This window comes from Chelonia mydas, chromosome 22, assembly GCF_015237465.2.
Source record: "Chelonia mydas isolate rCheMyd1 chromosome 22, rCheMyd1.pri.v2, whole genome shotgun sequence".
Lineage (NCBI taxonomy): Eukaryota > Metazoa > Chordata > Testudines > Cheloniidae > Chelonia > Chelonia mydas.
The window spans coordinates 7,403,060-7,418,733 of NC_051262.2; the positions used below are offsets into that span (position 1 = coordinate 7,403,060).

The 15,674-nt window shown below is 52.1% G+C and overlaps 1 protein-coding gene across 3 annotated transcripts in view; it reads right to left on the reverse strand.

Annotated features, from left to right (window-relative positions):
- The window catches only part of SNX19 (sorting nexin 19), a 53,206-nt gene that overhangs the window by 18,781 nt on the left and 18,751 nt on the right, over positions 1-15,674 (reverse strand). The window contains exon 9 of one of the 3 annotated variants that reach the window (XM_037882315.2): positions 216-4,296. The exons of the other annotated variants lie outside the window; for them this stretch is intronic. Coding sequence (XP_037738243.1) covers positions 4,284-4,296 — 13 coding nt within the window. The 3' untranslated portion in view covers positions 216-4,283. Of the gene's footprint in view, positions 1-215; positions 4,297-15,674 lie in introns of those variants that run through there. 3 annotated transcript variants of the gene reach the window in all.

Sequence of the window (15,674 nt, forward strand, 5' to 3'; positions counted from 1 at the left end):
TCCTTCCCCAGGAATAAGTTCACGCACAAAAAAACTGATTTTTTAAAAAAATGACAAAAGTCACCAAAGCTGCAACTGAATCACTCCCACAGCCACGGGGGGGCGGGAGAGGGGGAAAGAAATGAGGATGCATAGCCAAGGAAACAACTGCTTCAGGAGCAGTTAGAGGAATGGAAAATAAAGGAGGACGATATCCCCCCCCCCCCGCCCTTGCCAGCCTCCACTTTCAGCACCTGCTGATGCTACAATCACCAGAATTTATGTGTTTGCTTCTCCCTCATGCTGTCAAGAGAAACGCACGGAGCTCAGAGCTGAAAAACTTGGATCCGACGCCTGCAGAGCAAACCAGCCTTCGTCCAGTTTGCTGAATTGTTTGCAGAGGGCAGACAGAAAAAAAGAGCCCTCCATAAATTAAAGACTATGAAGAACCCTGAGCCCTTTTAAAGAGCTGGCCAAGAAGAGAAGAAAAGAAGTAAACCATCTCCTTGAATTACTGGAAACGTTCGTCTCTCACTGCCCTGTAAAAAGTTTACAGTGGTTTAAACTGCGAACAATGTGTTCCGTACCCCCAGCCCGAGGACAATATGATGAAGTGTTTGTTCAGCAGTGCAGCAGCCTCCATCCTTCAGGGCTCAGCGCCTTCCAGTTGAACAGACTGTCTTGCCAATTTCACACCTGCTAAACCCACAGCGCACACGCCGCTCTCCCTCGCGCCATGGTGCAAACTCGGAGCAGCTCCGCAGAAGGCGGCAGAGCAGAGCTACGCCCGGTGTGAATCGAGCCTTGTGAGTTTATCCAGATACAGCAGTCTCCTGTGCACCAAGTGAGTCAGAATGGTAAGGCTTTACACACACTGGTGTAAATGATTTGACACGTTGCAGGGCAACAGGGCATCAGGCCTTTCCTTTCTCCCCTCTGACCCCACCGGGAGCAGCCCTCTCTCACAGGTTTGAGACATTGGGGCCAGTGTGTGGGTGTGAGGGGGCAATACTGCCCCGCTGCTCTCTGGGGTGCACCTGATATGCAGCCAGAAGGATTAATTCCTCTAGGGCTCTCAAGCTTTCCGCAGGAATAAAAATACCAAAGCTGCAACTGAATTGCTCCCCAAGCCACAGGAAGCGGGAGAGGGGGAAAGAAACAGAGGATAAAAAAAAGTGTCCCAGGCCCTTGATTTTTAATGAAGTCAGAAAGTTCCCCTGCTTTCGATAAGGTCTTCATCAAGTGTTTATTGAGCCAATGAAGCTCTTAACAGCACCCCAGGGAGAGGCCGGTCTCTGTGAGCCATGGATTGCTTCATTCGCCCAGTTCAGAAATAAAATACAGAAAAGCACTGTTAACCCTCTGCAAGCCAGTAAAGAAAAAAAATTAAATACTCTTTTCCACAAGAGAGAAGCATTGTTCCCCCCAAACTCTTTTCTTCTCTATCTTCCCAAATGATAGCTGATCTCCCACCCCATGCAGAAGAGATAAATTAGCCCTTACTAAGGTGCTGACTCTTGAAGAGTGAAACCAAGGACAAAGGATATGGTTAAAACAATGCAGTATCTACTATCAAAGCACAGAGTTTGCTTGTTTTTATTGGCTGTATTTGGAAGAACAGTTTCTGAAAGAAAAGTTGTTTGAGATGGAGAAACGAAGAGTGGATCCAAAATTCCCAGGTTTTTGGGAGGACTGGATTATGTCAATATCCAATGTGATTTCTCTCTCTCTCTCTCTCTCTCTCTCTCTCTCTCTCTCTCTCACACACACACACACACACACCCTTGTGTTGTCATACAGAGCTCATCCTGGGAAACAGAAATATGTACCTGGACCAAATTCAGAGAGATGGTGCAAGGTAGTCTCCCTTACACACAGATTCCACCACAGGCCCCAAGTCTGCACAAGAATCTAAGATTGTGTAATTTACAAGCCATACCAATGTAGCTGTGCTTGTGTGTCCCCCCCTGGTGCAGATGCACTGTACCAGTGTGGCTGACCCGTTTCAAATAAGTGCAACCCCCATATTACGTTGGCACAGCACATCTGCACTGGTATAAGCGATACGTGGAGTGGACTGCAATCTGGACTCCTTCCAGACTTTCTCAGACTCCTCTCTGCGTTCAGAATCCGGGACTCATTGGGCTAACCTGCAAGAACAAGAGACTTGAGACGCAGAACGCAGCCTCAATCCAGTCAAATGCAGGCACTTCTGCACCATTCATGGACAGCAAGTGATTTTACAAGAGAGACGGTTCAGTGATGGAGTTCTGCATCCAAACTCCTTAGAGTTTGGGCAGGAGGGAAAGGTTGGCAGGTTCTCAGTTTAGCTCTTTGTGGAGAGGTGGCCACGTCACAATGAAAACCCCAGCATCCTGATGATCAGATGGCCTCTGTGCTGTTATTGCAGAGCCTTTCCCAGAGGTTAAAGTAATTGGAAATGAAGCTTGGCACCAGCTAGGGTGTAAGGTTCACATATTGGGACCCCTGCACGGCTCAGTTGCTTTCTCTCCATGTTTTGTGGGACAGGAAGGAAGCAAAACCACCACATTTCCCATTCAGAGCTATTCAAGACCAGCACAAAACCCCTCCCTGCCTCCTCAAATTCAATTGGACAGGATCTCAACACACTTTATGGAGTGAGAGACAAAACCAGGAGACAGCCCTCTGCAGAGCTGTCGTCTGGAGCCCTCCTCAGCACTCTCCTCTCCACGCGGCACTGTCCCTCCATAAACAGGCTGCAGTAGCATTGATTGTTTATGTGGGCATGAATAAATACCTCTAGCTCCTACCTGCTGCTGAACTGTCAGGGGGAGTAAACAAGTCAGATTGCAACACCCGTCAACTGGGCTCTCGTTGCATCCCTCCAGGCTGGGGAAGGATGGCGAGGGAGCTGTTTTCATGCTAAGGAGCAAGAATCTCTCCCGTCCAGAGAGTTATCACTGCTGAACTAGAGGCGAGAGCCTGGCTGTGACAACCAGCCATGCTCCAAGGAGCTGCAGCTGACTGGGAGCTAGTGTCCTGTTGGATCCTCCCAAAGCAATTACAGAGCCAGCGCTGTCTTAGGGAGATGGTTGCTCTCAGAGCAGGGAGAAGCCAATTGAATCTATTCAGGGCACCCAGCGCTGTGGCATCCTGCGGCCACGCACACAAGTTAGGAAGTGCAACATGGGCACAAGGAGTTGTGCAGCTTTAGAAGCAGGGAAGTTCTTGCTTGTTTCAGGGGGAAAGAGTGACCAGTCCTGCTGCAGGTGTCCTCATTGTGAAAAGACTTGTGCAGTCGGTTGGGTCATTGCGTTACATCCTAATGGCGGCAAGACTCAGGTTCATCCGAGTCTCTGGTGGTGGGAAGAGACACCATAGCCAACAGCCTGCTACGGGCACTGCTCAGTGCCTCGGTCCCACCAGTTCCAACCTTGATCCAATTTTCCCAGTGGCTTTGCTTTGCAGGAATGGCATCAGTCTGAATCAAGGCTTTCACCTGATCAGTTTTCACGGGTTCAGCTGCTAGCAATCAGCAGCACTCAACTTGGGGGGTGGGAGTTGCATCTTGTTTTCCGACTCATGACAGTGTCTTGTCCCAGGCTGCAGAATGAGACGGCGACAGAAGCAGGAAGAGAACCCAAGAGCCCGTGTTCCCATTCTCCTGCTCTCACCACCAGAAGGGAAACAATTCCTTCCCCAGCAGCTCTTGTGCAAGGGAAGGGGGGAAAATCACTCACCCACCATCACACAGGCCTCTCTGCGGTGAGACATGGAAGCCATTCTGTGCCAGCAAAGCAAACATCATCAGTTCTTAGGTCAGGCAGTGACAAACTTCTCCAATGGCTTCAACAGGGGGAGGAATGTTACTTATCCATCTAGCAATCTGGGCAGGACACAAGCCAGGACAAAACCCTCTAAAAGTGCCACAGGGTCTTAAATTGTCATAACAGGGAAGCATCTTGGTTTTGTGTCTCATCTGAGGAGGGCAGTCAGGGATCCTTGGGGAGGCCTACACTGCAGTGTTGGCAGCTGGATATTCGCTCCCGCCCTCTTTCCCTGTGTTCCAGATGGCTCTGGCAGACAAGCTGCTGAATCACCTGCCTCGGGCCATCTGTTCCCAGCTTCAAGGAGCTACAAAGTGCAGGTGCTCCGTAGAATTCAGGCCCATCCAAAAAGCCTGGCAGTGTGAGCAAGCAGGTTTGTGCCCGGGGGCTTGAGAGGGTCAGGCAACGCTGTGCATCTGTGGTCCTGTGTAAAGTCAAGGGGAGCAAGGAGGCTGCCAAGCGATTTGTTTTCACCAGCTGTGCTGGCAGAAAGAGCTAGCGAGAGAGACTGAAAAACAAAACAAATCCCCAAAGTTATGAGCTCCTTGAATCACACTTGTATTTTCAGAGGTGCCCGGGATGGCTAAACTGACATCAACCCATTCCAGCTCCAGTTCCCAAAGCCAAGGGGGCAGGGAGGACATACAGCAGCCCCTGTCAGCACACTAAGTCGAGAGCACCCAAGAGGCTATCCAAGGGACAGCCGGTCCCTAATCACCTCGGGAGATCATCACAGCTGCCTGCTGTGTTCCCCGCTGAACAAGGGGAGGACGATCATCAAAGAGGCTTTGATATCAGAATAAGCGGTGGGTCCTTTCAATTGCAGTGGCTTGAAGTTTAATGGCTCTAGTTCTGTGGGCCACCGCACAGCTCTGGCCACTGGCCTCAATATTTACCGGTGGCACCCTTTGCTTGCCCAGTCCTGAACCCACTCACAGCTCTGCTGATGCACCTCACTCCTGACCTGCAGCATTCTCCCCTGGGACAAGTTGGGGCTGGGATTTTAATTTCCAGCCACATGCAGCTCCTTTCCAGCCCTAATGTTTTGGGAGATCTCACACCTTATATCCACCTATGTCCCTAAGTCAGAAGGGTTATTATGATACAGTGCTCAGGACCTTTCGTAGCCATAGTGATGTCTGAGCTCTCAGTGGGCTATGTAACAAGAAGTAGCATTTCCAGTGGTTGGAGCGGGAAACTGGGAAAGTCTGAAGGTTTTGGCACAAGACCACAGGCTGATCCCAAATTGGCTCAAAACCAGGCTGGGGTCTGACGGAGAAGCTCAGACATGACACAGTGAAGCTGGATGGCGCTTTGACTTAGACAGACTGAGGCTGGGTCCTATCCCTGATGCAGGGGGAAGGGTGTGGACAGTCACTGAGCCAACCCAGAACAGTCTGAGTCGCTCACAAAAAGCCCTTGCATGGCCCCCGGTGTCAGAAGGCTCGATCACCAGCCCACACAGGAGAGGAGAAAGCCTCCCACTGAGCCCAGATGCTGCAGCACTTCCTCTCCTAGGCTGCGGGTGCTGGACACAGCAGAGACCATCCAGCACCGCTCTCCTCTATCTAGATAGATTACTTACATGATTCCCCCCGCATCGCCACAGTAACTGAGCGCCTCTCCATCTTTAACGTGCCTATCCTCACAGCCCACCCGGGAGACAGCCCAGTGCTGTTATCCCCATTGTACAGCTGGAGAACTGTGGCACAGAGAGGCTAAGTAACTTGCCCGAGGTCATGCAGGAAGTCTTGTGTGGGGGAGCAGGGAATTGAAGTCCCAGGTCAGTGCACTAACTACTGCCCCCTGTTGGTCACCAAGATGAGAAGAGCACCGTGAGGAAAGGGATAAGGAAGAGGCTCAAGGGAGATGAGATGGAGGATACAGCATTCTCCTATTCCACCTCCTTTGGACACTCTGTGAAACCCTCCCTTTATTTCAGGGTGCGATTGGCAGATATCTGTCCCCCCGACAGCTCTGGGCAAGTTTTTCCCCTACACCTGGTCCACACAGGGATGATAGCTGCATTAAGTCCTGTCTACACTACCTCTTCTGCAGGCTTGTCTTCCCTGCAGAGGTACTTGAGCCCCCTGTGCGAATAAATCCCCTTCCCTCCAGCGCGCTGGTGCTTTTCTCTCATGTTGGCTGGCCCGAGGAAGGAGACAGGGCACAGCTCGCATGAGCACAACTCAGCAGCTGCTTCGGCCGTTGTTCTGCGCAGTTCTATTTCGCAGCGTGGCCGCTCACCCTCGTCAGTGGTCCCCCCGGCACAGGGCTGTCGTCCAGTGACACACACGGGCTGGTTCGCAGTGTCGATGGGCTCCCCTATCTGTGTAACCAGTTGTGTCTTCCTCCCAGCGACATGGGTAGTGGGACATCCCAGGACGCACTGCCCCCCGTCCCGGGGCGGTCGCTATGGCTCTGTGCACGCACCCTCCAGGCTCTATCCCCTGCTGAGGCACTGTGGCATAGCCGCCAAGATTTTCCCAGAATGCACCAGCATGGAGGGAGGTGTGGACGTGCAAGCTTGGCAGGCACATGGTTATGAGGGGAACAAAGCTGCTATATTGGTACAACTCCCTGGTGCTTTGCCTGGCCCATTTGAGTGGTGCGTCCTCTCCTCCCCTCCCGCCGGGTTTACCCGCTCTCGTGTGAACGGCTGCCTGGCCCCGTTCTCATTCGACCAGTACCGGGGTGCCGGCTTTCCCAATGCAGAGCCCCCGGGGGGAAGGGCTAATTAAACTGGCCACCCAGCTGAGCTAAAAACCCAATCCGAGACGAGGCACGGCGGTGAAGCCTGATGGGGTAGACGGGCCAGGGAGGCGATGGTAATTTAGTGGTTGTCTTGGCAACCAGGGGCCTCATTGTTCACGGTGACTTTACCTCAGTGGGGAGTGACCTCCATCGTGGTCAGCTCCAAGGCCGATCGGAGGGCCAGGAAGGGGATGGAACAGAGCCTGGGTGGGAATGAACAGCCCCAGGGCAAGGGCTCTGTGAAGGTTTGGGGGGGGGATTCCTACTCCTCCCAGCCACATATTCATCCAGGCTGCAGGTATAACGAGCCCTCAGGCCACAGTTTGAAAGGAGAATAATAAAAGCTGGAATAACCTGGAACCAGGCAGGGTCCCAAGATGCTGAAGCTACCACTGGGGGCCCAGAGGAACACACCTCAGTGAGGAGGAAGAGCCATGTGAGGCAGATAACTTGGGTGTGTGTGGGGGGGGGGGGGGGGGAAGTTAAAGTTGCCCTAAGAGACCCTTGCCTAAAAAAAAAAAGATATCCAATAGATTCGGGGGTGGGGGGGCAGCAATGGCAACTTCCTCTCTCTGTGCCCATTTTCCCTCCTGCCCTTTGTCTGTCTTCTTCACATAGACTAAGCAACTTGGGGCAGGGGCAACCTCTTTCTATGGCGTGCTAGAGCATAGGACGCTTTGTGACAGGGAGGGAGATTTCCCCAAAGCAAATTATTTTAAGGGCACTGCTAGGAAGAAGAACAACGGAAGGACAAAAGCCTCATCCTTGGTTGCAGCAGCTGTGACAGCTTCGGGGCCATCTGCAGGGACAGAGCTCAGGACCACCTGCTCCAGAGCCGCCTGCCTTCACTGTCTGACCTCAGGGAGCGTTTTCATGAGCTGCACTAAAGGCTGGGTTTTTAACCTCTCCGGGCCTCACGCCGTTGGGAGGGGATGTGGTCATGTGCACGTCCAGGCCTTCTAGCCAGCAGAGGGCAGTGGTGTCACACAGGTGGGGCCTGGTTCCCTGCACTTACCCCCCTCTGAGATCAGCAGGAGGAAGGGCAGAATTTGGCCCAGGGTGCCTAACACAAGAAAGATCTTGGACTGAAAGAGTGAGGCTCTACAGCTTGAGTTAAAGAGCCAGGCTCTGTGTCTGGGTTCCCATATTGCGTCTCTGGATTGGTGCGGACGCACCATGCACGCTAGTGGGTGACACTAGCACTAAGGAGAGAGGGGAATGGTCTAGGGTGGCCCAACTCGGTAAAATTAGGAGCAATAAGGGGAGACTCAGCCAGTGAACAGCAGGTGACGTTTCTGGACATGGGGATGTAGGAAGACTCTGATTAGTTTCCCCAGAGGAAGCAGGACCCATCCCATCATTTAGGAGATTTAGCACTGGACAAAATGCTAGAGAATAGAGTATAAGGAATAATATGGACCTGGCCAAAGAGAATGGCTAAGATGTTCAACTGCAATAGGCTGGATTCCCTCCCTAACTGCCATGAGTGAAATAAGGAGACTTAAAGGTAGAACGTTGTTAGGTTCAACTTCTTCCAGCTCACAGGAGGGTAGAGATAGAGACACAACAGCACCATCAAAGCAGCGCTTCATCAGTTACAACCACACGCCCTCAGATTGTTCATCCACCCCCTAACCACCACAAGCCTCATCTTGGTGCTATATCCAACAGCTCAGGTATCTCTTGCAGATCTGTCACTCCAAAGATCAGGGATCCGGGTGTGTGTGTGTGTGTGTCTCTCGCTCCAGCTCTTTATTTAATTCTGCTCCTACCTTCCACACGCAAATGTCTGACCCCACATACTGATTCAGCTCCCTCCCCTCCACCCACCCACATGGACAATTAAAGGTGGGGATGGTGACTTTAAATTACTGGTCACTCGTGATATCCCAGGCCACAGCAGAGACAGAAAGCAGCAGGCCAGTGGGACAAGAGCAAGGCTATGGTACAACTGAGCTGCAGAGAAGTGGGTAGGGCATAGGCCTAAGTTGAAGGTTGCCAGTCTTGTGTGTACTGACCTGATCATATGAAGTGGGCAATGCTTCCCCTCCACCCCTGGGCTACTAACTCTCTAGACAGGTCTTGTTTAATACCCACTGGTGCCAGTAGGCGTTGTATGGCTGGATCAAGAGAATGTTTTCCTGGGCGAGTGTCATGTGGCTCTTTTGAACCTGAAGCCGTGTAGTTCCAGGAATGCATTATACCAACAGAGAACAGGTCCAAATTACAAAGTTTGGACCCGAACTCCTGCAGAAGGTCTGGGGTGGTGGGATCTGGGACCCTGTTAGCATGAATCTAACCATCCCTTTGCTCAGTGCGGCCATGCAGCCCGGTTCTCTTCTCATTCCATCCATTCTCAGCTGTCACCTCTATGTACCCACCCAGCCTTGATCACCACGGGGCATACTCCCCCAGTGCTATCCCAGCTACAACCCCTTCTAGTGACAAGAGACCCTCAGCTGTACAGCTGCCGGGTCCTTCTGAATTTTAACCTGCCAGAGAGAATCTCAGGTTGGCCAGCAGCTCCCCCTTGTGCCCACAGTGAGAAATGCAAAGCCAGTGACCCCTCTTCACCCTGCCAAGGCAAGAGAGGTGGCATCTAGAGAACAAACATGAAGCCAATAAACAAACTTAGAGCTGGGCAAACTCACTACTGGCTAGAAATTATGTCACCCCCATCCCGGAAAAATAATAGGGAGAAATAGTGCGACAGGATTACAGCACACACACATGTGCATGTCCTGGGGGTCTCTCTCTTGCGCTTTTCACTGGCAAAAAGAAAAAAAAAGTTTTGTGCCCGTGCCCTCCATCTATCCATACAACAGGTACCACACAGGCAACAACAGAACAGTCCTCCTCTATCCAGTACCAACGCTCCTTGGCTCCGACCACCTCCCGGGATAAGAGGGGCCATTCAACTCTCTCACCCCTCTACAGAGGTGGCTGAGATCTAGATTGAGACCAACAAACTCATTTCACAAAAGTTTATCCAAAAAGCCATCAGATGGCAACAGCTTTTTGTCACCATCAGCCTGGCCTGGACTCAAATGGCTGACACAAGTGAAAGGCTTTATAGTTTCCTGAGCCACTCCACAACGGGTTAAAATCATAATGTTTCTCAATTCAAATGTGGTGGGCAAGATGCGGTCCCAGCGGACAGTGCACTGGACTGTGACTCAGAGGACCAAAGCTCTATTCCCTGCTTGGCCACTGACCATGGGCATCTCACTTCCTCTCTCTGTGCCCATTTTCCCTCCTGCCCTTTGTCTGTCTTCTTCACATAGACTAAGCAACTTGGGGCAGGGGCAACCTCTTTCTATGTTTCTGTACAACACCTAGCACAGTGGGACCTCAACTTCAGTTGGGGCCTCTATATGCTGCTGGAGTATAATTATAAAAGCTGCCCACCTCCCACCTAGGACTGAAAATTCCAGAATCTGCAGGGAACTTTTCAGTCAAAGCATGTGAGGTTGCAATTTTGTGGCAGGTGAAACAACTAGTGGGATGCACACTTCATTGCTTCTGTAGGCTTACACCAGGGGCTCCTTGTATTCCTCTATTCCACCCTCCACCCCACCCCGAAATCTGTGTATCACTCTCCCTTCCCCCTCTATTTCAGGGCCTCCCTGAGACACCTCCAGCTCCTCCCTCATGCCAGGGGCTCTGTGTGACCCCTCATTCCCCCTTTCCCCACAATGCCAGGGTCCCCCAACTTAGAACGAGATTTCTCAGAGGCTCAGAGAAGCAGCCCTGGGATCTCAGTCTCCCTTAAGGTCTGGTTCTAGGATGGATCCAATCCCACAAGGACCTGTTTCCCAATCCTGGCTCAGAGGCCAGATGGAATTTTGGGAGAACCAGCAATGGATAGAATCCACACCAGAATAACTGAGCCCACAAGGCCGCCGACATCCAAAATGATGGAAAGTTGGCAAGGGCAGCGATCTCATGAGATTCCTGCCACGTGGAGCCTGAACATCACTGGGGCAGCTCACGAGATTTCAGTGCTGGTGAACCCAGACCCTTGCCATGAGTCAGCCTCTAGCTTGAATCTCGATTCCTAGTCTAAACCTCATGCAGACCGGAAGACCACCTGGCTGGTCCCACTCATCAACTACTTAGCTAGCCTAGCTCTTAGCACAGCTCATTTTTCACTTGCCCTGCTCCTCTGCTATGGACAAACGGGATGTTGATCCCCAGGGATGGCAAGGTGGTCCCTTTGCATCCAGCGCAAACTATAAAGGTGCTGAAGGAGGGAAATAAAGGCCAGGGGAGAGATCTGGAAGAGCCACGCGAGCATATGACTGAGGACACAGCAGGACAGGAGATGCTGATCAATCATCCAAGCCAGGGATGCTTTTCATTTATTTTAACTCCTGCTCCGGGCCCCCTATAAAGCCACGTGGAATCTGACACCATCAAAGCTGACTGCATATGTCCGCGCTTCCCTTATATACACACACGCGCTTCCGAGCCTCAGCACGGCAGCCCCGCTCGGGTTACCAAGCACAGACAGCCAGGATGTGATGAAACGCAATCTCTTTATCTTTGGATTAGCAGGTTGTATAAAATGTGCCCCTCTCTTGTGATGTTCAGGAGAGGGTGGGGAATGACTTACTAGAAAAGCTTATTGCTTAAAAAACAGTGCTAAGGATAGAAGGCAGTGGGGAATGTTCAGATCTGGATCCAGAGTTCTCCCAAAACTGCGGGTGTTTAGATTCAGAGTCTTGGAACATAAGAATGGCCAGACTGGGTCAGACCAATGGTCTATCTAGCCCAGCATCCTGTCTCCAACAGTAGCCAGTACCAGAGCTTCAGGGGGAGTGTGCAGAACAGGGCAATTATGGAGAGATTGACCCCTCTTCCCCTCCCAGCTTCTGGCAGTCAGAGGTCTAGGCTTGCCTTGAGAATGGAGTTGCATCTGTCCAGATTTGGCCTCATCTCTAGATTCCCCACCTCACCCAGAGTTATCTACTTGGAAGTAGACATGCTCTGCAAGAGAGAATGAGCATTTCTCTCGCTCGGGCTGAAATGAGCAACCCCCCAGAGAGGGAAAATCAGACCAAAAAAACCACAGATGGTTAAAATGATCACAGCATCAGGAGCACTTGCGGACAACAGACACCCTGTGGTATCATCGAGAGAGACCCCAGGAAGCCCACCGACCCGATACAAAGAGTTGCAGTGGTGGCTGGCGAGGAACTGAGCAGGTTGACCAAGGAACCAGCCACGGGACACAAGACACAGAACAACCAGTGAGTACTGACTTATTGATCCAGTCATTGGGGCTTCCTGATTCCTTTGCTACTGGCAATGGGCCATAGCTCATGGGCCATCAGAATTCAGGCAGTCTTGGCTCCATTAGAACCTACCGTAGGTGGCTACCAGCTTCCTGGATTCTCTAGCTTCATCAGCAAGGTTTCAGGGTATTGCTCTAGGGTTTCTGCTCCCTCCACCTGCAGCCCTTTTGCCATCGCAGTAACACACAGAGACAGTCTGCACACGACAGGTACAGCGGTACAATCAGCACATGAACTCTACATGCTGGAAGCAGAGGGCACAGGCCTGCTGCACTAATCACGTCCACCCCTTATATCCACGCTGCCGCCCTGTTTGTCCTGGACCACAGGCCTATAGCACCCTTTACTGGTCCTGCAGTACCCATGCTAGGAGCCCATTACTCCTGCATCCCAAACCTGCTGCTCTGACCACACATGCTTGTTGCACCCACGCTGGCAGCCCCTGCTGCACCCATTCTGTGTGATCTCTTGCGCAGCCCCATGCCACACCTCTTTCACGCGAGCGCCAGGCTCTTGTTGCGGCTAATCTCCACGCGTTTTATACTTGGGCCACCTTCACCCATTGGCATGGAAGCCACAGAGAAACTTTCAGCCTCCCCTGATCATCACAGCACCGCGGAGCCTGGGAAACACAAGAGGCGATGCCAGCAAACTCCACAGGCAGAGAACAGGGGTGTTTTCAGAGGCGAAGCAGAGACATTTGCATGAAGAGGAATCAGAGGGAGGTGAGGAGAGTCAGGCTGGCAGCCATTGGAGCTTACTCTCAGTGGCTGTTCTGTAGGACGTGAGATGGTGGGTCTCTAATATTTGTGGCCATCAGCCAGTGTCCTGGGGCAGATGCCCCCAGTCCAGAACTGACCACTACTAGCCGAGTGCCCCTCATTGAGGCCTAAACGTAAATGAACCAGGAAGTCTATTTAAGTGGCTCATCTGCAGGAACCACCACTGCCTCCACAAAGGGCTCGCGCCGGGTTAGGCCTTGATGGTGGCCAGATCAGGCCAGGCCAAGCCAAGCTCCCACCTCGCCCTGGTCTTCAAAAGGTTCCACAAAAACCCGCCCCCCCTCATCCTTTGCCTGTTTGATTCATTCGTTTTAATCTTCTGTCACCCAAAGGTGGCTCCGTTCCTGGATGCCCCACGGAGCTGGCTCTCGAGCCCAGAGCCCATGGATGGGCACTTGGTGCTGAGAAACCCGAAGCAAGGCTCCCCCATCTCTTCTCCCACTGGCTAAAAACCTAAGATGGAACCCTGAGAATGGCCCGGATCTAGTCTGTCTCACTGTGCCCGTCACCGTGGCATCAGGGTGCCTGTCCCTTTGACCCAGTGGCAACTGCTGCCAAAGGGGACAGCTTGAGGGCAGGATGCGGGGATGCAGCCACTGTGTGTGCCAACTGCCCGGCCTGTATTTATATTGCTGCACTGACTCACCCACTCAAAAAGGGACTTTGATTGTCTAAATGCTTCTAGCTCCTTCACTGATACCCCAGAAGCCAAGAATAGCCCCATCTCTGTTCCCCTTGGCAGACAGGCCCCTGGGCAGACTCTGAATTCACTCTGCTAGAAAGGACCACAGCCCCGTTTCCTTCCTTAGGACTAGGAACATTTTTTGCTCACCCAAGGGAGGAAAGAGACAGTTTAATAAATGAGGGGCACGGATTTGGAGCAGAGCCAAGGGTTTGTTTACAGACGCAAGCTGAGCGAGCAGAGAGGACTGTACAAACTGGAATCTTTTCTTGGCTCGGGGTCGTCTCAACTCCCAGCTGCCCCCCACCCCCACCTCGCTTCTCCTTGCGGCTCCAAAAAAGGACCACTCCATGTTACATAATTGGATGCGCCTGGCACCGCTGCAGACATGCAAGCATGTCCTCCCTTTTACTTAACAATACCTTTTTCGGTCATCCAGCTTTTCTCCTCCAGCCTCCTGTTGCCATGAAACTGACAATCAGGGGAGATTTACAGCCCCTGGCTCCAGCTACAACTATTCCAGCCACGGAGAGGAGGGAAGGAAGGGTGGGGTGGGATATTTCGGTGCGGGGAAGGAGAAGAATCATTACTAGTTAGCAACAGCATCTGGCGGAAGACACTTGTTGTAATTTCAGGTGTAAGCTGGAGGATGCTATGGCAATTGGTGCTAGGGAACAGACTGAGAGAGAGAGGGAACCAGGGAGGAATGAGAAACCACTGCAAAGGATGGAAGAAATGTGTGTGTAAAGAGGGGGGCAAATTCATCCCTAGTGAAATTCCACTGATTTCAACACTATTGCGCCAGGCAGGGGGATCGGCCCGTTGCGTCCAGATCATTTAGCTGCATGGCTTCTGCACAGGAGGAATTCCGGTACTTGCTGGAGAGAAGCTGGAACGCCCATGCGGGTATTTGCATCAAGACACCAGGAACATCTCGTGCTACAAGAGCTGCAAGAGGAGTGTACAGCAGCGGGAGGCAGTTCTGAAGCAGCAACACCTGCCAACACCCTCTCGAGCGCTAAGACCCCAATGGGGAATCTGGTGGAGCAGGAAGGAACCCTCTGGGGGCACCAGAAGCAGCACAACAGGCTGTACATCCGACTCTGTATAAACCTTCATGCTTCAGGGCATAAACCAACTAATAGGGGTCAGGAAGGAAGATCTCCTCCCACATCGACAGGTTATTCCATAACTGCCTAGGAAAAGGTACTTGCACCTTCCTCTCGAGTAGCTGGTACTGGCCACTGTTGGAAACAGGATGCCAGACTAGATGGAGCATTGATCTGTTAAGACTATTCCTGCACTTGGTCTACACTAGAAAAGAAAGGGGCTGCCAAGGATTGAATAGTTCATGTCACAGAATCAGCATCTGGCATCATCTCCTCCCTCTTAGGGCTACCCAGCAGCAGTCTGCACTAGAGTCAGAGTGCCAGGACTGAGGCTGTACTTAGGTTTGCCCCGTTCAATCAAGCTAGGGGTACAAGGATGGCGAAATGCCTCCAACCCGAGTCTGTGTAACGCAAAACTCCTGAATCATCGTTATTAGAGATCCAACCTGGGGCCTCTGGATCTTAAACTCTGAGCTTCTATGACCCGAGAGACAAGACCCACGTTGGCTAGCTGAAGTTCTATATGTGGGCCAGCCACCACTAGAGGGGGACATGGTACCACACTGAATGGGCATGGAGAGCACCGGTTCTTAGCACTCCTCTAATGAGGGTATGTCTACACTGAAATTGAGAGATGCAGCTTGTGTCTACATGTCCACACTGACTTCACTATAGCGAACGTGGATAAACGTAGCAGTGATGATGCAACTGCACGGACATCAGTGCGGGTCAGGAACACCAGTACAAACCCAGGCTTCTGGGCAGGCTTGAACAGCCCATGCCAGGGTCTGCACCATCACGTCTTCACCACTATTTAGAGCTGTGCTAGCTAGATGAGAGCTAATGCAGGTATACCTGGGCATATCACACCACCGCCCACAGGAGAGATGTACCCCGAGGCAAACACAGGCTGGTCTCAGCTCTGCGGCAGGTAGCAATGCCAAGAACACAGAGAAATGGAGATCTCCACCGTAGCTCTCTGTCATGGTCAGAGCCACCAAGCAACTTGCGCTCCTCCCGCAGAAACACCAGCGCTGACCTCCCAGAGCAGAACATCCACACTCCTTCTCTGACTCTACCCCAGCTCTCATCCCACATCAGAGCTGAACGGCGCCGAGAGGCCATCGCTTGTGGTGCCCAGAACAGCGAAGGAGACAGAAGTCCGAGCAATTAATGGATAGCACCAGTATCGTGGTAACAGATCAGCTGACTTTGCAAACTCCCATCCCCCCTGCCTTCTGGGTTGCATCAAACATGGATTG